The 24,109-nt window shown below is 43.4% G+C and overlaps 1 protein-coding gene across 1 annotated transcript in view; it reads left to right on the top strand.

The window, feature by feature from the left end:
- BMPER (BMP binding endothelial regulator) overlaps positions 1 to 24,109 on the top strand; it is a 168,126-nt gene that overhangs the window by 32,356 nt on the left and 111,661 nt on the right. The window contains exons 3-6 of the mRNA XM_083578001.1: positions 3,712 to 3,811; positions 13,558 to 13,640; positions 16,329 to 16,419; positions 17,930 to 18,012. Of these exons, the coding sequence (XP_083434127.1) occupies positions 3,712 to 3,811; positions 13,558 to 13,640; positions 16,329 to 16,419; positions 17,930 to 18,012 (357 nt within the window). The remainder of the gene's footprint in view (positions 1 to 3,711; positions 3,812 to 13,557; positions 13,641 to 16,328; positions 16,420 to 17,929; positions 18,013 to 24,109) is intronic.

Genomic DNA, 24,109 nt, shown 5'->3' with positions numbered 1-24,109 from the left:
CCTCAAATTTGCAGATGGCACCAAAATGGAGGAGTAGACAATGCTGCTGAAGACAGAATTTGGATTCAGTATGACAACAGATTGGAGAACTGGGCCAAAACTAGCAAAATGAATTTCAGTAGGGATAAATGTCAGGTTCTGCACTTAGGCAGGAATAACCAGCTGCGCCAATATAAGATGGGGGGCACCTGGCTTGGCAGTAGTAGATGTAAAAAGGCTTTAGAGGTCTTAGTAGACGACAAACTTAACCCGAGTCAACTGTGATGCAGCAGAAAAAATAGCAAATGCCACTCTAGGCTGGATCAATAGAAGTCTAGTGTCCCACTGTATTCTGCATTGGTCAGACCACTCCTGGAGTACTGTACAGTGGTACCTCGGGTTAAGTACTTAATTCATTCCGGAGGTCCGTTCTTAACCTGAAACTGTTCTTAACCTGAAGCACCACTTCAGCTAATGGGGCCTCCTGCTGCTGCCACACTGCCGGAGCACAATTTCTGTTCTCATCCTGAAGCAAAGTTCTTAACCCGAGGTACTATTTCTGGGTTAGTGGAGTCTGTAACCTGAAGCGTATGTAACCTGAAGCATATGTAACCTGAGGTACCACTGTATTCAGTTCTGGGCACCACAATGTAGGAAGGATATCGACAAGCTGGAACTTGTGCAGAGGAGGACGACCAGGATGATCAGGTGTCTGGAAACTGAGCCTTATGAGTAATGGTTGAGGGAACTGGGTATGTTTAGCCTAGAAAAGAGGAGGCTGAGAGGAGTTATGCTAGCCATCTTCAAATATCTAAAGGGCTATCACATGGAGGATGGAGCAAGCTTGTTTTCTCTTGTTCCAGATGCTAGGATCTGAACCAATGGCTTCAAGTTCCAAGAAAAGAGATTCAAACTAAACATCAGGAAGAACCCCAAACTAGCTAGTTGTTGATAAATAAGCAAATGGGCATGCGCTTGAAATCCCTGTGATTTGAGGAAGGGCAGTATAGAAATGCAATTAATAATAATAATAGTGACTCTTAAATGTGTGTTGATAACTTGGTTAGGTTTTTAAAAATAAAACTGAACACATCTCTTAATATAGGCAGCTTTTCTGCATTTTAAGTTTGAATATATTACTTGAAGCTTGCTATGAATCTTTGCTTACATGGAAAAATCTCTCTGCCCCTCTTTCTTAAATGGTGCCCCATTAAAAGACAAATTTTGGCCCTGACATTACTTAGCCAGTTTCCTAAATGTACACTGTGCTTGCACTGAGCCGATTCGGAAGTGCAGGGGAGCTGAATTGGTGAGCTGGAGTCCACGTAACCCAGATTTATGACTAAGTGTTTGCAATTGTATACTTGTGCAAAAGAGCCAGAATAACACAGGACTGAATCATTCTGACAATAGACAGTATTCTTACAGCAGCTGATCCTCTGCTTGAGAACTCAAATTCTTCCTGCTCATACTTTATAGTCACTGCAGTTGAAATAATTGCAGATTTGGCTTGGTGAGGGAATAATGAATCATAGCTTATAACAAAACATTGTCTGCACTTACTGCAGAAGGAATAAGATGGCGTAGGATAGTTGGGAAGATACACCCCCGCCTTTTAAAAGCCCAAATCTCCTCACTTTGAGCTAACCTTTAAACGTACCTTGGCTTGGGCCTTAGGAAACAATGAAGCTCAGAGCCTCTTCATGACTTCATTTTATGATTGACATTCTTCCTTCCCCTTTGATTTCCCCCTCCTTTTGGGGGGTCTCTAATTATGCCATATGATCTGCTAAGTGGACGGTGGCATCTGGCAAATGAGCTTCTGTGTCATGTAATGGACCAAACCAGTAATTATAGGTGGGGCTTTACGCAGAGGGCCCCCCCTCCACTTTGCTGTGTTTAAGGAAGGAATTTCCAGTAGTAAAATGTTATTTCTAAAAAAATAAATGGTGCAAGGCTAGGGTGGGGCCGAGTGGTAGGAGATGCTTGAAGATCAGAAGATTGTCACCCATCAGTTTTGTTATTTATTACCAGTATTACTGCCTTCACTCAGTTTTCCTCGCTGGAAGCAAACTGAATCACAGCAGGAAGTTCTCTCACACTGCTGCAGCCATGTAGCCTTGAATCAGGTCTTGTACTGACAGTTTGAGATCAGTTATTAGATTTATTTATTTATTTATTGTAATGTAAGGGGCACAATTCAGACGAAATTAAGACACGAAATTAAAAATGAGAACGGGAACACTCCTTTCTGTTTATGTAGTGCCCTGACCTGCTTGCAGTGGTTGTTTGCAAGAGGAAGGAGAAGCCAGTTCATCAGGGGGTTTAGAGTATCTTTCTTCCCATCACCTTCCCAGCCCAGTGCTGTGATGAGTAGAAAATTAGCTCTCTCCTCTCTTTCAACCCCTGAAGATCAGAGAGCTATGTCCCTGCCACCATAGTGCTAGGCCAGGGGTCTGCAACCCGCGGCTCTGGAGCCACATGTGGCTCTTTTACACCTTTGCCGCAGCTCCGGGGCGGATACTAACGAGGGGAGGAGGCGCATTGTGTGCCCCGACACTCCCCACTATGGCGGGTGCTGTACTGGCTGTGACGTCGCATGGGGGCGGTGCGTGTGTTAGTCATGCAGAGTCCCGACGTCACCTTCCCGCCCGCCCGCCCGCCCGCTACATTGTAAGGGGCATGTACGCTGGTCACTGCATTGAAAGGTGGCATGTACGCTGGTCACTGTTTTGAAGGGGAGTAAAGAACACACACACAAAAAAAGGTAACTTGTTAATTTAACATTTATTTCTATGAGGAGGAGTAATTCTGAGGGGTCAAACAATGAAATAATAAAAAAGTGACAAAAAAGTTTTGCGGCTCCCAGTTTTTTTTTCTTCGGAAACGGGTCCAAGTGGCTCTTTTTGTCTTAAAGGTTGCAGACCCCTGTGCTAGGCCGTAGAGAATGTGCAGAGTGATTGCACAAGCTAGAGTGGCTCCTGCTTTCCCTTGTCCATGGCTGTTTCTAGCATGTGGCCCTGGGAGGGTTGGCCAACAGCAAATGTGGCCCCCAGTCTGAAAAAGCTTCGTCACTCCTAATTTAAACCAATGAGACTTGAAAGGGCATAGTGTTTATTTGACCATGCATTTATTTAAAGAACTTTTCCTTTCAGCATTACTGCTGCCTGTGTTCCCTGGATTGTGTCTTTGGTTTGCAGTTTTATTGTTTGTTAGAAAGAAAGAAGTTCATTGAAGCCATCTTTGTCTTTATTTGGTTTGGAAATTCAGACTTTCATTTTTTTAAAAAAACTAACTCTACTATGCAAACCTGTTGAATAGTCGAGGCTAAATATTTTTGTTCGCACAAGGAAGTCCAATGCCAGGTATTCTGAAGTCCCAGCTATAGTTTACACAAATATTATCATTTCTACAGTATACCAAAAAGTAACATTAGTATGAAACGAGTCACATGTTTCCTTTGGCATAACTTTATCTAGGTTCAGTATCCTTTTTAAAGTTGCCACCACTCCCCCTTTCTCCCCAGTTTTTCAACTCCCTGCTGATGCGTTTGTGTCGCAAGAGGAAAAGCATCTCTGTATGAAGAAGGGGTATAATGTCCTCTCTGTATCCCAAAGATTCCTTGTGGAGCAGAGGGAAATTTTTCTGAATCTGACTTCATGGTGTGCTACCTTATTGGGAGAAAATGGAGACTGATGCTGTTATTTTGCTCTCCTCTTTTCCTCCCCACAGAACAAGGAAGTGACATGCAAACGAGAGAAGTGCCCAGTGCTTTCTAAGGAGTGTGCTCTGGTCATAAAGCAGAGAGGGATGTGCTGCGAGCGATGTAAAGGTGCAGTGGACTTCATGCTTATCTCTCAGTTGTTGTTGTTTTTTTAAGTTATTGCATATATATTTGACAGAATGAAGCCCAAAGCTCTACAGAATTTGCCCACACTGTTAAGTTGTGGGTGAACATATCAGACGACACAGCGATTCTTCAAACAGCTCTTGTTTATTCACAGGCCAGGACAGAACTGAACTGAAGGGTTCAGTCAGCCTGCTTATATAGAGCTCCAGTACAATGTAACTGTAACAATTTTCTAAAACTATCCAATCACTGAACGCCACTTTCGATCCCTTATTTGCATAACTATCTACAGTATCCCCCTGCTGGCCCAGGGTGAGAACATAACACACACAAAAACACATCCAGCAGTAGAGAGAAAGGTGGAACTGTGTCATTCACCCAGCCCTTGTCCAGCTGAGTCACTACAGCAACCCAGGGTGGCAAGGATTGGTGGTGACACAGCAGCAGTGGCAAGGTCAGCATGGTGCAAACCTGCCGGCAAAGCCAATCCGGTGCTCCTTGCTACCACACCCCTTCTTCTCTCCTTCCTGATATGGCTGCAGAAATTGGACTGGATGGAGATCAGGGTGCGCCGCAGCCCCAACCTTGCTGCGCACTGTGGCACAACCACTGCAAACGAGTTTGTTCATTTACCTGCCTTTTAACTAACAGGAGGCATGGAAATGATAAATCAATACCTTCCCACTAATTGTTAAAGTGGTGCCAACCATGCCCTCAGACCACACCTGTCTGTTATTGGTGGCATTACTGTTACTGGTGTTATTGAGCTGTTTCTCACAACGTTGGTAAGCCAAACTAGGGCTTAGTGAGACCTTCCATTTTCCTGCTGCAGTGCTCAACAACTGATATCAAAATGGCTGTGCTGGCTGGAGTTGATGGGAGTTGTAGCCCAGAACATTAAGGGGGCAGCAAGTTGGGGAAGGTAACAAGTTAAAAGCATCACTTACTGTTAGTAGCAGCAATTTATTGTTCACTGTTCTTTGTTGTTAGAACAGAAAGTGTAGTTTATTTATCAATAGGTTTGATGCTTCTGTAATAACAATTTCTGGTCATTGACCATAATAAAGCGATAAGATACAGAAACAGTTCATTTTGTTGGCCAATCAATTAAATTATCTTTGAAAGTTCTAATGAATCACTACAACTATTAACAGCGCTAGGTAAGATTTCCAGAAATATGAATGATTCACAGAACATTTTTCACTGCGTATTTGAAGGATTGCATTTAAAACAAAAAGGCACGTTTTAAATAGAAAAGCAGTGAGAGTAATGTAGGATAAATCTGTTTTAAATAGAAAAACAACAAAAAGTTTTCTGACAAGTGCTCCTGACATGCATGGAGTAACTTAAAGGGGAGTATGTTGATGGGGAGCTCTGAACCCCACAACCAACACAAACATAATATCAATATACAGGGGGGAAACACAAGAGAAAGAAAACAGAATATGCTATAATTCTGACAAAACAGATGTGGTGGATATGGATGTGTATTTTTCCTTGATGAATAAAAGCATTTGATGGCTGATATGTTTATGCACTTTTTCTGGCATGCAGCCTTGTTTTTCTGAGTGTGTGCCCTGCTAGACCAGCCTGAATCCACCAATTTATATAAAATGCTGGCTTTAAAACAATCAAACCTACAGTTTGCAGCAGCACCTTTTAAGAAATATGTAAACTGAAATTGCATACATTTAAAATTTAATAATGGGTCTCACCTGATTGTTAATATCGTATTCATATACCTTTAATATCTCTGGGTATTGGTTGCTCCCGTTTATTGATTGGGTCCTAAGCATCACACAACATTGAAATTACCGTATTTTTTGCTCTATAAGACTCACTTTTTCCCTCCTAAAAAGTAAGGGGAAATGTGTGTGCGTCTTATGGAGCGAATGCAGGCTGCGCAGCTATCCCAGAAGCCAGAACAGCAAGAGGGATTTCTGCTTTCACTGTGCAGCGATCCCTCTTGCTGTTCTGGCTTCTGAGATTCAGAATATTTTTTTTCTTGTTTTCCTCCTCCAAAAACTAGGTGCGTCTTGTGGTCTGGTGCGTCTTATAGAGCGAAAAATACAGTATGTCCTGCTAATCAGATGCTTCATATGTTCAACTTACTATATATCTCCTTTTTTTATTGAAAGCATTTATATCTTGCTTGTATTATGCAACCCAAAAGAGGTTGGTATAATCCATCAATGACTCAATTATATTATGGTTTTTGCCAGTTCTGGGTGTTTCCATGTAGCTATGTGTTCCCATTCTTCAGTGTAGTTGTGGTGGGTTTACAAGAGAGGTGGCCTTCTGGATGTTGTTGAACAACAAATCCCACCATCCTTGGTCATTGGGCACACTGACTGAGGCCGCTGGGAATTGTAGTAAGCAACATCTGGAGAGCCTTAGATTAGCCACTCCTGGTCTAGGGTTAGATTTCCTTCTTTGGTTTCATTCTTTGCCTTTGGGGTAACTGATTAAAACTGCCAAGGATGTCTCATAATTACAGCCAGAGTATCAAGGCTGGGAAGGGAATTTAGCTACAAAACAGAGGAATTCATGTGGTTTTGGAGCACCTCACATACCTAGAGCAATTACAGTGTGGCAGGCTTTCTGTAAGCAGTCGTTCATCCAGCCAGTCACTGAGGAAGACAGCTACTTTTACAAAATAATCTAAATCAGCTATGTTCTAGATGCTGAACTACAGACAGTGCTATTGTCAGTAGAAGGGATTTGACATATCTGTAGATTTTTTCACTATGGCTGGCGAAAGCAAAAGTTGCAGCTTTGTTAGTGGCCTTAGACATCACCTGGTCTTCTTTAGATTCCTCTTTGAATACCTTCTTTAGCATGACTTTGAAAACATGGGTAGATGCACAGACGCCCATTAGGCAATGCATTCTGTTGTCATACTGTATTGTAGCAAGGACTCACTTAACCAAGATTACCCCTGAAACCTGTTTTCAATACAAGGCTTATCCCTTGTGCAAGAGTATGTGAAGTAACCATTCTGAAAGAGTTGCTTAAGCATGTGGAGAGTGAAATGTTCTTGGTGGTGGAGCAACCACAACCAGCCCAGACAGATTGAGATGTCTGGAAAAGGCTTCTAGTTGCGGCACATGATTTCCAGGGAGTCATAGGTCATACCAGACCTCCTTTTTAGAAATACAGGCCTCATGGGGTTGGATCCAGACTAAACTGCTCTTAGGCCCCATTGAAATCAATGTGAAAAGTTAGTACAGTAATGACTGATATTAAGTCCCAAAGGTTTCAGCAGGAACTGAGTGCAACTAACTAAGCCCTTAGTATTGAATTGCTTTCCTAACAGGAAAACACTATTTGCGCAGACCTTTATGTAATTCTATAGAAAGAGTTAAATCATGAATTTTTGCCTCGTTTCTCCTACAGTTGTAGCAGTAGGGCAAAACATGCCTTTTCCCTTCTCTCATTTATTCAATATATTTAATCAAAACATATGAGATCACGGATTGTTATAGAAATGGATTTGGCAGTCTTTCCTTATTTAGTTGGACGGAGATATGTCATTTTAATTTGGGTCTGTCTCCATCTATAACAATATGTATTTGCTTTCTGAATAAGTGTTTGTTATTAGTGGTTTGGAGATGGATAAGGTACGTTTATGATAACTGTGAGCCATACTCTGTTCTTGTTCCCAATGCACACCTCCCATTGATGTCAATATGAGTGCAGGGCAAAGATCACACCCTAGATCTGTAGAAGGATGACTTTGGAAGTGGTCTCTGGTTATCTAATCCAATGCCTTCTTTGGCAGGATCACCACAGATAAGAATGCCTAGTCTTTGTCCAAGGGCAACCACCATGGTGTCAAGTGATAGTTTAGGATCACAACCATTTCCTTTCACTCACTGTGCGATAGCATTTTACTAGTTGTTTCTCTTCCCAGAGGTGGCCCAGGGACTTCCCACAGGGGAGTGTTGGCAAATTCACTAAACTACAATCTCCAGGAGTCTTTAGCAACAGCTAAACTGATATAAAAGGGACGCGGGTGGCGCTGTGGGTTAAACCACAGAGCCTAGGACTTGCCGATCAGAAGGTCGGCAGTTCGAATCCCCATGATGGAGTGAGCTCCCTTTGCTTGGTCCCTGCTCCTGCCAGCCTAGCAGTTCGAAAGCACGTCAAAGTGCAAGTAGATAAATAGGTACCGCTCCGGCGGGGAGGTAAACGGCGTTTCCGTGTGCTGCTCTGGTTTTGCCAGAAGCGGCTTAGTCATGCTGGCCACATGACCCGGAAGCTGTACGCCGGCTCCCTTGGCCAATAAAGCGAGATGAGCGCCGCAACCCCAGAGTCGGCCACGACTGGACCTAATGGTCAGGGGTCCCTTTACCTTTACCTTTAAACTGATATAAAATCAGCATGCTTATCGTGCGAATATACCTTCACAATGTCTGTGGCATGCCCCTAAAAAACAACAACTCCTAAGTTTTGATTAATGTGACATTTGCCTTTAAATGGAATTTTTATAATTTCTCTACATGGAGAAAGTTAGGGTAAATTCACATTGCCTTTCTGCATTTCAAGCCACATTTGCACAGAGCTGTTTGCATCAGAGAGAGGGCAGTGATGTTTTCACTGGATGCACATGAATTTATTGGGCCCCCTCTTTGGCAACCCCCATGGAATGCCTACTCATTAAGCTGTCATCTGCATTTGCATTCTCACCTGCACCTGCTGATGACTGTTAGTCTATGTTCACATTACGACTTATTCTGCTTCCAGTTGTCTATGATCACATCGGAGCTGGTTTGAGAAAACCCCCCGCATCCAACAGCAGTTTTTGTCAAGAAACTGCAGGATCGATATGGATTGTGACTAATGCCATGTGAACGCAATGCCAAAAATTAGCAGTGGGAACACACTGGATGCTGTATAAGCTGTAATGTGAACAACTCCCACCTGGAAACCTATGTCCCCACTGTGGAAGGACGTGTGGATCCAGAACTGGCCTCCACAGTCACTTATGGACTCACTGTTAAGACCGTGTTCATGGAAGACCATCTTACTCAGCTATGAGTGATCGCCAAAGAATAAAAGAAGAATGTGAACATACCCATAAATACTTTATGTGTACACATATTGTCCTGCAGGTGTGGCTTACACCAATATTCAGTCACTGCTTTAGTGACAGCAAGTGAGCAGAATGAGCAGGTCATGTGGCAACGCAGGAGGTGGGTTCTGGTAAGGGCAGGTGAATCTTCCTCTTTTAATAGTTAACTGCTGTAAGAGAAGCTGGCATTTAACTTTAATTCAGAAAGAGGTGTGTTAAGTCGTGGGTGAACATATCAGACGACACAGCGATTCTTCAAACAGCTCTTGTTTATTCACAGGCCAGGACAGAACTGAACTGAAGGGTTCAGTCAGCCTGCTTATATAGAGCTCCAGTACCACGTAACTGTATCAACTTTCTAAAACTATCCAATCACTGAACGTCACTTTCGATCCCTTATTTGCATAACTATCTACAGTATCCCCCTGCTGGCCCAGGGTGAGAACTTCAGTGCATAACAAGGTGTATCTCGTCTAGAAGAAGTTTGGGTAACTTTCCACAGTTCTGCATAGCCGTGTACTCCTCCTTCTTTTCAAATGCCATTAGTTCTCTATTTCTGTCATGCACATATATTGTTGTTGTTGTTTTGCTGCTGGTGGTGATTTACCATCCATTCAATGCATGCACAGTTGAAATATACCCATTTTTCCCCCTCCAATGAGCATGCTTGAGTACCAATTCCAAGTGCCATGGGAGGGGTAGCGTATTAAGACATGCAACCTCAATATATGCCAACTCCATCTAAAAGATGGAGGGGGGCTTTTAAAGCACCTTTCACCCCAATTCTCCGCACTCCCATCTCCCAGCTTTGAGAACTAACTGAGACTAGTACTAGATTGCTAGCTGAGATAATCAGAGAAGCCAACTTGAAAGATTATTCCTTGAGCACAGTTGCTTTTATCTTTACAAGTTAATAAATCATGTTGTTGCTTAAAAAAATAAAAAAAATCAGAAGTTTGCTTTTTTATAGAGGAAGCAGCACAGCAGTATCTACTTCTCCTTTCACAAAACTTTAAGGCTGCTTCAGCATGGTGCGGTTCACTAGTAAGCAGTCCTTGAATGGTGAGGCATTCACTCACAGACTTAACTCACAAAGCAAATGTCTAGGGAGTCCAGTTTTTGTTCAGGTAGTGCAAATATTGCAGCGCTCCTGTGCTCCCAGTTTGGCTGAGTATAGAAACACACATACACACACACACACCATAGCTGTCAACTGACAGATTTGAAAATAAGGGACCAGCAGCCTCAAAAATAAGGGTTCAGCAGTCAAAATAAGGGATTTTCCCGGCACAGGTATGTTCAACTTCTGAGCCCCTCTGAGCCAAAGGCAGAAAGCCCAGCCAGCAGCCAAATGAAGCTTCAAGCCTCAAGGAAAACCACCGTCACCTCTCCGCTGGGAAGCGCTGAGCAAAGGCGAGTCCCCAGGCAGCGCGGCCAATTTGATCAGCACAAGGCATGCAAGCTCCACCCCCCAGTCGTTCTTAGACTCCTTATTGGGTGAGCAACGCAGCCAAGCAACACAGTTGGAGCCTCCCTCCTCCCTGGCCGGCAGGGAGGGAGGGAGAGGAGCTGCTTCCTTTGAAACCTGGGAAATTTAAGGGACATCATCAATAAGGGACAGCAGCGGGACATGGCGCTGGGATAAGGGACGCTTGACAGCTATGACACACACTTCTATCTTGCAATTTGCACAAGTCAGGGATGGGAGATCTCTGGTCCTCCAGATATTGCTGGACTGCAACACACATCGCAGCCTTAATGTGTGCAGCTTCCTCTTGACCAATGTTGAAATGTAAGGATTTCTTCATGATCCGTCCTTAACCATGATTTTCCAGTGCTGGCCACAGAGGACTGCTACCCTGCAATTTGTAACCAGCTTCAAATTCTGGTTGGTTTATGTGGGAATCTTAGTTAATATCAATGCAGACATTATGATGAACCATGTTAAACAGTACGGTGGGAGGTTGGGGGTAGTCTCCTTGCGGTCTGTTAAGGGTTATGTCTGTGCTAGTCCTATTAATGTTAGGTTATTTCAAGTTTTGCATCAGTAAAATAATTTAAGAACATTTTGGGCTTAGCCAGGCAGTGCCTTTTATTTTAATATGTTACAAAAATATGCAACAATGCATTTACAGTGGTACCTCGGGTTAAGAACTTAATTTGTTCTGGAGGTCTGTTCTTAACCTGAAACTGTTCTTAACCTGAGGTACCACTTTATCTAATGGGGCCTCCCGCTGCTGCTGCGCAACCAGAGCACGATTTCTGCCCTCATCCGGGTTCTTAACCCGAGGTACTATTTCTGGGTTAGTGGAGTCTGTAACCTGAAGCGTCTATAACCTGAGGTATCACTGTACTATCCTCCGTGTATAGAATTTGCAGCTCTTTTAACATGGTCTACATATTAATGTTTATGAAATACAGATGCTTTTTTTAAAGGGGCATTGTTGGGCTGTTTTTATATTTCTGCACTAGTTTGTCTGGACTTTCCTCTGAGGAACAATTTATCAAGAATTAAATATAACATGTCCTTGAATGTTTTTCTCCCTCCTGATGTTTATTTTTCATGCCAAGAGAAACTTTAAAAAAGGAGTAAGGAGCAAAAGAAAAAGAATTAGAAAAATCCACCGTAGGAAAAGGGGATTATGGGGCCAATATACAGTATGTTACCATAATTTTTCCCTCTTGGGAGTATAGGAAACGACCTGCTTATAAAATTCCTGCTAACTTAAAATAAGCAAAAATGCCTGGTGAATTCTTAGTTTTGAAATGACTGTTTTGAATGAAGTCTTTAGGGGAAGAGTGAGCAGCTTATGTAGCAACCTGGTGCATCAATGTGTTTCATAGGCCAAAGTGGGCAAGTCTCATTAATTTATATTGCAATATTAGAAACATGGCAGATTCCACACTACAAGGAGTAATGGGCATCTTTCACTGTTTCTTCAGTATCATTATTTAGAGACATCTGTGCTAAAATGTAATAATAGTTGCCTTTGGAAGACGCTTATATAGGAGCCCTGACCTTTACTTTCTGATAGTAAGGATTGTTGAATGGACTTCCTCAGAAGTTGCTGGACTCTCCTTTTTTTAATGATGAAAGGAGGTGGCAATACGAGGCAGGAAAATGTTTCTTCCTATGGAATCTGATTTTTTTTAAAGAAAGAATCAATGGTGTTTTTTAAAATGCCCAAGTGTAAGCTGTTCAGAGAACTTTATGTATTGAGGTGGCATACACACATATCATAGGGATGTGGGTGGCACTGTGGGTTAAACCACAGAGCCTAGGATTTGCCGATCAGAAGGTCGGCAGTTCGAATCCCCGTGACGGGGTGAGCTCCCGTTGCTCGGTCCCTGCTCCTGCCAACCTAGCAGTTCGAAAGCACGTCAAAGTGCAAGTAGATAAATAGGTACCGCTCCGGCGGGGAGGTAAATGGCATTTCTGTGCGCTGCTCTGGTTCGCCAGAAGCGGCTTAGTTATGCTGGCCACATGACCAGCTGTACGCCGGCTCCCTCGGCCAATAAAGCGAGATGAGCGCCGCAACCCCAGAGTCGGCCACGACTTGACCGAATGGTCAGGGGTCCCTTTACCCTTTACCTTTACACACATATCATAAATAAAATAAATGAAATGAATTAATGTGAATTTACTGTCTCACTAAAAACAAAAGAAATGTTTGAACTTCATGCTTCTTCTTTTTCCTTAATAAAGTACAATGCAGTAGTCTGAAGGTTAGAAGTAAACGCATAGCCGGTACAAATTGACAAAGTGCACTTGAAATGAAAGTGGTTTGGCCTTCTGTGCTGAGCTTTAGGAGTACGTTGGAATGAAGCCCGTGGTTCCTCCTCCCCTTTGATTTAATCCAGAAGGTTTCTTCTCCATCTGGAAGATAAATAGTATGAATGGTCTTAATGCTTGATTATGGTGTAATGAGCAGGATGGAAAGCAAGGCCTTCGCAGATATCTCTGAATGTGAGGAATTCAGTAATTGCTACTTTCCGTGCCAAATATGCTCTGTGCTCAGTCATGTAGCAGGTGGAATTCTACCTGGCTGAATAAACTTGCCAAAGTGGAAGACATTTACCATTCAGGCAGCTTTCTGAAGAGTTCTGCATTAAGCGGTTTAAGACAGTACTTCTCTGCGATTGCAACTCTCTTGAACAGAGAACAGGACTGGGAGACGGAATATGAGGCTTGGAAAAATGCACAAGAACGTTCTTGCTGTTTTCATGGGCAATGCCTTTTATTTTAGTAATAACACATTACAAAAATACTACTCCACTTTCCCCTTTAGTCTCCTCATTATCTAATACCTAAAAAGAGGTAATTACTATAGCTCATCCAAACCACCATTGACTCACACCCCTTTCTTTTTCTCTCTGTCTTTTGTGTTAGGGTTAGATATCAGCCAGCCTGCATTTTTTCAGTTGTATTTTCTGAACCATGAGGATGAAAAACTTGCTTTATTTTGTAAGTGGTAACATTTTTGTAGAATGCAAATTGTGCCTCCGATAACAGAATTTCCGTGGAATGCTCTACCTCCAGAACTGTAGAAATTAGACAGCCCTTGAAGGAATGTGGTGGTTTTTAGTGGTTGGGTGTGGATTAGTAAAATAAAAAGAACTGCTCTACTCATTTAATTTTTCATTTTCCTTCTAGGTTGCAGTTTTGAAGGAAAATCATATAACAGCTCACAGTCATGGCAGGTCTCAGACAAACCATGTATCATGAATCAGTGTCAGGTAAGGAATAGAACTCATGGATTTTGTTTTTCTAATCTCAATAAAAAAACTCAAGAAAGGGAAAGATCGTGTTGATTCATAAAGTGAAATTATCATGGGTTGGGAATTAAATGAAGACTCTGGAGGTAAGTAAAGAATGGAAGGCACCATTGGTATATGGGCATTGCTGTATATAGTCAATTGCTCGGACATTTGCCTATGAAAATAGCAAGAAAATGAAGATCTCCCCAAGGAAAGATTCAGGGCCTTCTGTGAAAGCACTTTTAGACAGAGCAATGGATTCAAGATGTTAAAGGAGTGGGGTTCTGAAAGTCTGAAATGTTTATATTAAATATGAAACTAGCCTTAGGCTTCTCTACCCCCAAATTGTAACATGGTATGTATAAATGTTACTTGTCCCAAATTCCGTCTATGTCGTGTGTAGCAGAAGCCAAACAGTATATCTTTAGTACTTGGGCTTTGTTTGAGTGTACATTTGGTGGATACAGAACAGTGAAATGCATGCCAGGCTCCCAGGCTTCATTAGATTTAGGTAGGATCCAAAGTGCGTATCGGAGGCCAACAAACTGCAGCTCAGTCTGGACAAGGCAGAGGGTGGGGTTGCGGTGTCTGCCCTGGATGGTGGGTTGTTCAGCCTGTTCTAGGTGGGGTTGCATTTGCCCTAAAGGATCAGTTTTGCAGGCTGGAGGGAGACGTGTCTTCTTGGAACTGGCCTTGTCTTTGGAGGACCAAGTGCCATGTGGCACGAAGCATGCTTCTCCAACTAAGGCTAGTGTGCCAGCTGTGACCGCTTCTGGATGATAATGTGTGTGAATGAGTTGTGTGGCTATCCGTGCTCTGGCAGCATCCTGCTTTCATTACAGGAACGCACTGTATGCGGAGCAGGTTTGGAGGACTGTTTGGACTCAGGGACTGCATTCTTTCATGTGAGCCTGCCCACGCATTAAGTTCCACTGCTATCGGAAAATGGCGACCGGGGATATGCCTTTTCTGCGGTGGTGCCTTGGGCTCTCTTTCACCAGGGGCAAGCACTGAATCTCCTGTCGTCAACTGAAGAAGGGTTGAGCCCCCCACCCTTTATTCTCCCAGGCCTTTTATTTCTTTAATTTTAAACTCTGCCTTTTTCTGGCCATGTTCCTGCTCTTTTGTTTGGTTAAAAAATGTGTCTAACTCTGTTGTTGTTGATTTGATTTCATACTGGGAGCCGCTCTGAGAATTTTTATATTGGAGAACAAGATATCAAATATCCATTTTGAAACCTTTTTTTAAAAGGGGGCTAGATCTTGAGGTCAGGAGCTCATGTCACATGAGATGTGTGGCCGTGGCCACAAAAGACAACTGTGCATTTCATCCCCTGTCTGCCATGCCTGTGGTAACATGCCCATATCCTGATCGCACTGAGTTGGGCCTTTCCCTGTCTCCCCATGTAATCATAGGCTGCCACTTGTGGACAAGAAAACCCGCAACACCGTGACATCGGGATATGAATAAGTTGTCCCAGGCATTCTATGGGGAGAGGGAGGAATTAAATGCACACTTGTGGTTTACATGAAATGCAAGGTTGCTCTTGGGGTGTCTAGTTCTTGCCTGAGTATACTTGTCATTTTCAGGGTCCAAATGCAGAAATGGGTCATTCTGCTTCCATTTAGAGCACTCAGATTTGGAATTTGTTTTTAAAAAGTACCTCTCTTTCTCTGTGCTTAGGAATGCAGATAGATCCATCAGAAAAGAGCAACCTGTGCACAGAGATCCTGTCATCCTGTCATTTTATTTACCAGGATTTTGACTTCTGGAGCAAGGAGTGCAGGAAGTGATCATTTACTAGACCCCTATCAGCAGAAGCATCAGAGATAAGAGGCTTCCATTCCACAGGAGGAGAACCTTTTATCTCTTTTCATAAGCCCCTTTCCTCCAAGGAAGTAGGGTGGGAGGAATGTCTTTATCAGGTCTGTTGCAATCAAAGCGTTATTTTAACGTTTCCTGTGTCTTAAAGGCTTTTGAGAAGAGTGGCATCGTTTTTTCCTCTCAAGAAGGTTTCTTGGTTTCCTACCTCGTAGTTGAATCTAGCAAGTGGAGTTAGGCAGACTCGAGTACTATTTTACTTTTGGATTAATCTCAGTTTGTACCATTGTACAGAGAGACAACGACAACCACAGCAACTGTTTTTTGCAAGGTTTCCCTGAGCACACTCTGAATATCAGATGTGATCTGCAACTCATCCCGATTCCAGTCCTTGCCCAGTGGTCCACATTTAATGAACTTTGTAAATAAAAACAAAAACAAAAACACATCATTGAATGCCTTCCATCTCGATCATAGGTCTACCCCTTTGTCATCAAACAACAGTGATATTTTTTGAAAATGCAAAAATCCAGCATAAGTTGACCTCAGGTTGGCTAGGCCACTGTGCGCTTTATTTATGAGTATGTATGAATGTTGTCATATAGGAAAGTAATTTTTAATGTAGCTGCATTACAGAGATGTGAAGTATAAAATCTGATTTAAATTATGTATGTTAAAAATGTCTTAAGATTCTGATCATTCTATTAATTTGTTATCATTATGTCCATTGTTCAAATTGCTTATATAATATGTTATTTATTTCTGTACCTCCCTTCCATGTGTACTCTGTGCTTTACTTTAATTTTTGGATTGTAAATAATTGTTGGTTGGTTGTGCTCTTGACAGGAAGGAGTGATAACAGAATCTGAGATTCACTGCATTGTTCATTGCAAAAACCCTTTGAAGCAGCCAGGAATGTGCTGCCCCACATGTCCAGGTAAGGTTTCAAAGAGACAGTGGTATACAAATCTAAAATGCATTACGTTCTGTGGGTCAGTTTTTAAGGTGGAATACGAGGCTCAGAATCCAGAGCCCTGGTCCATCTAGCTAAGGGCTGTGGTCTCTGACCGCCTGTGAGAAGCCTTCCAGGGCCTCAGTTAGCTCCGACGGTTGGCATTGTTGGGCGTCTGCCACAGCCCACAACCCCGCGGTTGGCTCACTGTGGTGGACTGCTGCTAATTTATGCAGTTACTGTTTTATGACTATAGAAAAATCAAACCAATTGCAATAAACAGAATCAAAATCTACCCCTCTCTTCACATCTGTACAAATAAAAGATACGTCTACAGATCCTGCCTCACTGAAAAGAGATCACAAATGCTTGAAAACCCTCTAAAGAGCCAAAAACCTCAGGAAAAAAGGAAACATTTTGCCTCGTGCTTAAATATAGATAAAGATGGGGCCAGGTGAGCTTTCTTGGGGAGAACATTCTATAAGTTTGGAGCCATCCTCTGGACCTCTCATGCGGGGGTCACATGGATGGTGATTGCAGGGTCCAGGTCAGTTCACGTGGGGAGAGGCGGTCCTTGAGGTGTTGTGGTCCTGAGCTGCATAAGACTCTGTGGGTCAGAACTAGCACTTTGAACTGAGCCCGGAAACCTCACTGGTCGCCAATGCAGTTGTGCCATAATTGATATTCTCAGTGAGGCCTCCCCTCCATAGCTGCCAATTCACACACCCCTCCTCTTGCCTTGACAGTGGTTTTATGGGTTGCACTCATAGGAAGAAGAGCAGAAGTGAACAGACAGCTGACACTGGCAATGAGGAGGGAAGCCCACTCATGGAAGCAAGGGTCCACTCAGAACATTGTTCCCAAGCCCCCCACTAAACATGGAGCTGGCACTGGCTATCTCTGTGTTTGCCCCTTTCCTGGCACCACACTTTCCCCCATCCTTGTTGCTGTTAAAACAATAGTTTATGTGCAAAGCAGAAGCAAAGCAGGCATTAATAAAAAAAAATTCTTGTCCATGAACAATCTCTACCTCACTTCCTCATCTCTAGGGTATCACATTGATTTCTTCTTCAGTGTTCACGATGGCTGTTTGGTTTCCGCATGATATAATCAATACATAATTATGGTACTCAGTTAGGATTACAGAGTTCAATTTTTCTTTTCATGTTTGTTAAAATCCAAATTCCTAAGATGTATAACACATTACTATGAACTTAATGCATTTTAATTAAGTTCCTCGACCTTTGTGGTTATGAAGATAAGATTTAAAATGATAATGTGGTGTGCCCTAAAGGCTTGGAAATGAAGAGGCAATTAAGAGGAATTCCCATACGTGCTCCTGTTATTTTAGATAATGATTTTATCCGAACCTACTATTTGCAAACAGTTTGGGCTACTAGTACTTTTCACACATTGCATTTATATTGCAGCTCAACTGCAAGAGAGATCTTATGCAGATATGAGCCAAACTTATTTTCTCTTTTTTTCCACCCAGGTTGTACATTTGAAGGTAGACATTACCGTGAAGGTGAGGAATTTCAGCCTGAAGGGAACAAATGCGTCACGTGTGCTTGTGTTGTAAGTTTTTAACTTTGTATCAATGCACATGATAATATAACAGCATTATATTAAATGAAGTGGAACTCTGATTCTGGTAGCAAAAGCATTACTTGAACATTTGTGGCATAATTTGAGTTTTCTGTTTAGAGCAGACATCGCTTGGTAGATAAAGAACTGAATTAGGTGGTTCAAATTATTGGTTGGTTTAGGAATTCAGGCTTGGCTTTTCCTGGCATAAACGGTATTTGAATATTTGCCAGTTGGCATGTCACCTCTCCTTTCCTCTCCTCTTCCTGCCCCCACCCCATCAGTCAGTTGGTGCTCCATAGAATTGTGTACAACAACAAAAGTTTGTCAAGTCCCATAGATGTCAATAGTTGCTTATGATGGTAAAACATTTGTTTTTTTTAAAATACAGAGTATATTGGAATCATTTGCTTTCTAGAAAGCAGAACCAACTTAATAGTTGACCAACCCTCATATAGTACTTGCTAATTTGAGATTTGGTTCTACACAAGCCTCTGTATTAGGGATGATTCAGTTCTCCAAGGAGTGTGTGTTGCTATACAAACTGGCGTGCTTCCAAGTGGTCAGGCGCCATAAAAAAAATTGGAACCATCCAACAGAAAGAACTGGCATAGCTGTGCATGATGTGTGTACCAAATTATGCACATGTTAACATACAAAACCCAAAAGAGATACTGTGTAGCATTACAGGGTGGAATGTATTCATGTCTTATAACACAAAAACTGTTTTTCTCTTCCTTATGAGTGAAACTGTGAGTGAATTTGTTACAAAACCTAGACTAAAATTTGGTAGGGCCAAATTCCTTTTGTTGGCAAGTTGTTTCAAGTCTGCTATGCACGTTAGTTGAGGTGGTGTGTGAAATACCTCTCCACGTGATTGAGGACAGGTTGCCTGGTTATACACCACAGTTGAGATCCTTACTTATATCAAACATACATTTAAAATTTGCTTTACAAATGCAGAAAGTGCAAAAAGTGTGTATAATTGCTTGGGTGATAAAACGCCATTAAAGTCAAGAAAATGACAAGCACAAACAGGATGTAGATTTCAGTCCTATTCCTTACCAGGGAACAACCTCTTGTTGAACTCAACAACACGTACTTTTGAGTAGATGCAGATAGGATTGCACTGTTAAGGTAATAACTGACCAAGCTCAGACTCGGTTGTAGTATGTCCCATGTATGATGATCTTAAACTTAGATGAACATGCTGTGCACTAATATTTTACTAGGAAGCAGTGGGTCTAGAAGTGATGCACACTTTCAGTCATTAAGTGTGCCTAACTCAGTACTTTGCAGGTTCAGGATCTGAAAACCCCCAGTGAAAAGAACTGAGGAAGTAGTTCCGTGGCAAAAGACCTTGGTGAACTCATGTTGATGGGAGTAGATGGACGAAGTCAATACAAGGCAGCTAGTTTTATATTCCATATTCTACAGTGGTCTGAGATTTCTTGAAATCTGATTTGTTTCAGATTATTCCAATTGGTTTGACTTAAGTGCCTTTAGGAGGGTTATCCCTGGGTGATAGCTGGCACAGGCTAAAGAAGAAGCACCCTATAACCCCTTTTTTAATTGGCAGCTTTGCACATGGCACAGACATGTTGTGCAACCTACAGGATCTGGGCCCCGATGGCTTCAATTAATCATTCAGCACGTTCGGCATAGCTGAAGTCAGATTGGCTGTGCATGCTTGCTTTTGCCTTGGGGTGCAGTTGGCTGTTTCTCTTCTCCAGCGCCTCCTTAACTTCATCAAACAGAAGTTGCACATTGATTAAAATACAATTAATAGGCTGCCAGTTTGTCAGTGTTTCCTTCCCCACCCCTTCCGTTCCTACCCAGAGGACTAGGACCAGGTGTGGGTTAGTGGAAAGAAATCTCTCAGCAAACTGAAGAGCAGTGCAGCCCTCTTCCTCCAAGCCTTCTTCATTCCTGTTTTCTTTACTCCTCCTCATCTGCCTCACCTGCTTATTTGCCTCTGAATAAGGGTCATACCTGTGCAAACTGAACATGAGCTGTGCAGCCATCACGAAGAATTCTTGCAGAAGTTTGCTGCCTGTGCTCTGGAGTCTCCTCCCCACCCAACCCCTTAAAAAAGAGAAGAAGATTGCGGCAGCAAATCTCTTATCGGAGAAGTAGGGCGGATGTCTGTTTTCAGATACCTATCTAGTCATGCGATAGTATGGGAACTGGCTTGTGAGTGATATGCTGCAACATGTGAGGACTTTATTAGATGAAAGGTATTTTTCCCCACCCCTAATTAGATTTCCACTGTGATTTCAGATTGTAGTCATTCGGCATGACTCCTGTAAGGGAGGAAGAACCAAAGTGCGGAGGAGGAGGGAGACCAAAGATACATCTCTGCAAGGGTTCCCCTCCCCTTTGGTTTTGGCAATAGGGAGATAGGTGGAAAAACACAAGGCTGTTTAATTTAACTATAAATTCCCATTCCCAGGAATGTCTCTGACAGTCAGAGCTTGGAATAGTACAGCAGCTTAATTAGAATACAGGAGGAAAAATGTTTCTGAAAGCTAAATTCATTTTAATACAGCTGTGACACCTGTTTGCTCACTTGGGGCAAGAAGCTATACGTTCCAGGGGAACAGTGTAAGTGCAAACTGCTCCCAACCCACCTGTGATTTCATCGTTATTTCAGGCATCTTCCATGCTAGGATTAACAGCTAGTTCCTCCCTACGCTCTTGTTCCTTTATACATATTCAGACCACCCGTCCATGTTGCTCGGTATTGACTGCAATGGCTGCAGTGACCCTTCATAGTTTCAGACATGAGTCTTTCCCAGCTGGGACATTTTGTATGCAAAACGCATGCTCCTTATCCTCCCCTTTCTTTCTGTCTTTTGGCCTTGGTGGGTCAGTGGCTTGGGGGCTAGAAAACAAAGAGGAACCAAGGCGCAAAGGCATTGCTGTTCTACCAGTCCCAGCATTAAAAGGTTAGAGCAGGATCCAGGGTGTAGCTAAGCCTGGACTGCAGGTAAGCCTGCACTCCAACAGCAGTTGATACATCGGCCCGATACGTCACCCATAAAATGAGAAGCCTTCTGCAGTCATTACCCTCTGAAGAGGGAAGCATGGGTAGAAGGGGGCTGTGGGCACTTGTGTCTTGCGCCACTGATGAAGCCACACAGCTCCTCCTGCCCCTACAACGTATCTGCGGAGGCTCTCTGCCCAAATGGAAACCCTGATCGAAATGGCCTGAGGAGGGATTTAGTGCTATGGCAGCCAAGTAAGTGGTAACCAGACTTTGGAAAACGACCTCTTACAGCGCTTATGGAGTCTGGTATGTTTCGGTGATGAGAAAACCTGCACACCAAGTTAAGGCGAGCAGAGGTCACAGTACAGAGACGGCTATAGTGGTACCTCTGGTTAAGAACTTAATTCGTTCCGGAGGTCTGTTCTTAACCTGAAACTGTTCTTAACCTGAGGTATCGCTTTAGCTAATGGGGCCTCCTGCTGCCACTGCGCCGCCGGAGCACGATTTCTGTTCTCATCCTGAAGCAAAGTTATTAACCCGAGGTAATATTTCTGGGTTAGCAGAGTCTGTAACCTGAAGCATCTGTAACCTGAAGCATCTGTAACCAGAGGTACCACTGTACTGGCTTTGTAGCCATTTGATGCAATTACATGGGTGTCTGTCAATGGCAAGTCACCTGTGGATTGTATCTCTGCTCCAGAGTAAATTTTGCACCTCACCATGCTAAATATCCGAAGCGAATGAGAATCCTAGTGAATGAGGTCTTGGGCTTATTAACATAATGACCAATGATCCTTCTTTTCCCTGTTCCTATCTGTACTTGCATTCTCTGCCCCCCCAACCCCATATTGTTCCATTTTCACATGCCTGCAGTACGCCTTCTGCAGAGCCCACAGCTTTGGTGGCTTCCCCTTTGCTCAGCAGAAGCCGGACTAAAATGCTTTGACTTTACTGCGCGAAGGTTTAGTGTCCATATGTTGGATACAAGTTGTTGGCTGTTACTGATCCAGATGGCATCCATTCTTAAGTCAGAGACTTGAAACACACTCTGTTCCATTAACACGTCCACGAGCAATCTCGTCCTTTGGGTGACTTAAGGGTTTCCTGGTAAACATGAAAATGTATGGGCCAGTTCTGGACGTAATTGCCTTTCAGTCAGCGAGCAGCCTTTAAATGGCTGGATCTCTCTGGGGAAGTACATTTATATGTGAAAGAAGGACAGGGTTATGGGGATCACTTACTGAAGCCCAGCTGTCCTGCTATAATTTATCCATCTAGCATTAATGTGGTAGCACTTGCTCTAGGGGAGCCAATTTTGCAGAAGCCATGGCTCTCCCTCCCCCCCACTCCCTTCACCTTGAAGCATTCACTCCATTGATGGACTGGTGCAGTGGCGTAGCGTGGGTTGTCAGCACCCGGGGCAAGGCAAGTAATCTGCGCCCCCTAACCCGTGGATTTGCGCCCCCTAACCCATGGATTTGCCCTAACCCCCAGATGTTGCGCCCGGTGCGGCCGGCCCCCCCTGCACCCCCCACGCTACGCCACTGGACTGGTGACATTAATCAGGTGTATTTTTCAGTAGCCACACTTGCAAGCGCTTGAGAAGGAGGCTGCCTGCCTGTACAGGGAGAAGGGTTGCTGGAACTTTTGGCTTTCACATGTGCTTCCTTGTTGTTGTTGTTGTTGTTGTTGTTGTTGTTGTTGTTGTTGTTGTTTAGTCATTTAGTCGTGTCCGACTCTTCGTGACCCCATGGGCCAGAGCACGCCAGGCACTCCTGTCTTTCACTGCCTCCCGCAGTTTGGTCAAACTTATACTGGTAGCTTCAAGAACACTGTCCAACCATCTCTTCCTCTGTCGTCCCCTTCTCCTTGTGCCCTCCATCTTTCCCAACATCAGGGTCTTTTCCAGGGAGTCTTCTCTTCTCATGAGGTGGCCAAAGTATTGGAGCCTCAGCTTCAGGATCTGTCCTTCCTTGTAGCCTATATTAAATAGTCAGGTTCCAATTATCTCATTACTTATTTCCCATTTTGATGTACTGTAACTGTTTAGAAATAATAAAAAGGGGGCAGGCTTGGCAAGAAAGCAGCTCTCATGTAAGGATGGTAACCATGGCAAAGTTTTTTCTTTAACGAGAGTATGCCAAGCCCACAACGGAGCCCTTTTAATTGCAGAGTCTCCCACATACCCATGTTACCGAGACTATAATCTGTATGAGTTCTGGCATGTGAGGTATTTGGAGATAAGAGGTACTGCCATGCTGGGAGAGGAGGCAGAGCTATTGAGTGGCTTCAGAGGAGGACTATTCTAGTTTTAGTCTCCAACCAGGAGTGCGGAAGCAAGGCAAGCAATCAGCTGGCCTATTAAGTGGTGAGGGGGGGGGGATATACTTGGTTACTGCTATAAAACAGACTAGGCAAGAGGGGAAAGACAGGTCACCTTTCATCTCTGCAGGAAATATGCAGATGAATATCAGGCAGGTGTCCTGCGAAACAACTGCCTGCCTCATTTCCCATTGGTTTAGCTATCACATAGCTTATCATATGGTGGTACCTCAGGTTAAGAACTTAAATAGTTCTGGAGGTCCGTTCTTAACCTGAAACCTGAAGGTACCACTTTAGCTAATGGGGCCTCCTGTTGCCGCCATGCCGCTACTGTGCAATTTCTGTTCTCATCCTGAAGCAAAGTTATTAACCTGAGGTACTATTTCTGGGTTAGCGGAGTCTGTAACCTGAAGCATCTGTAACCTGAAGCGTCTGTAACCCGAGGTACCACTGTATTTGCATCCCATTCCTCCTCCAGCGGCATATGCCAGTGTGGTGTAGTGGTTAAGAGCGGTAGACTCGTAATCTGGTGAACCTTGAGCTAGTCACACTTCTCTGAAGTCTCTCAGCCTCACTCACCTCACAGAGTGTTCATTGTGGGGGATTGTTAGCCGCTTTGAGACTCCTTAGGGTAGTGATAAAGCGGGGTATCAAATCCAATCTTCTTCCTCCTCAGTCTCACTTGTGATAGGGATAGGGAACCTGTACTCCCCACCCCACCCTGGATACACTTCCCACCATCTTGGACCATTAATCATGCTGGCTCCCATTGCAGGG

This window comes from Podarcis filfolensis, assembly GCF_964270895.1.
Source record: "Podarcis filfolensis genome assembly, chromosome: 12".
Taxonomy (NCBI): domain Eukaryota; kingdom Metazoa; phylum Chordata; class Lepidosauria; order Squamata; family Lacertidae; genus Podarcis; species Podarcis filfolensis.
Note: the sequence above shows the minus strand (reverse complement) of the source record. Positions and strands in the feature narration are given on the sequence as shown.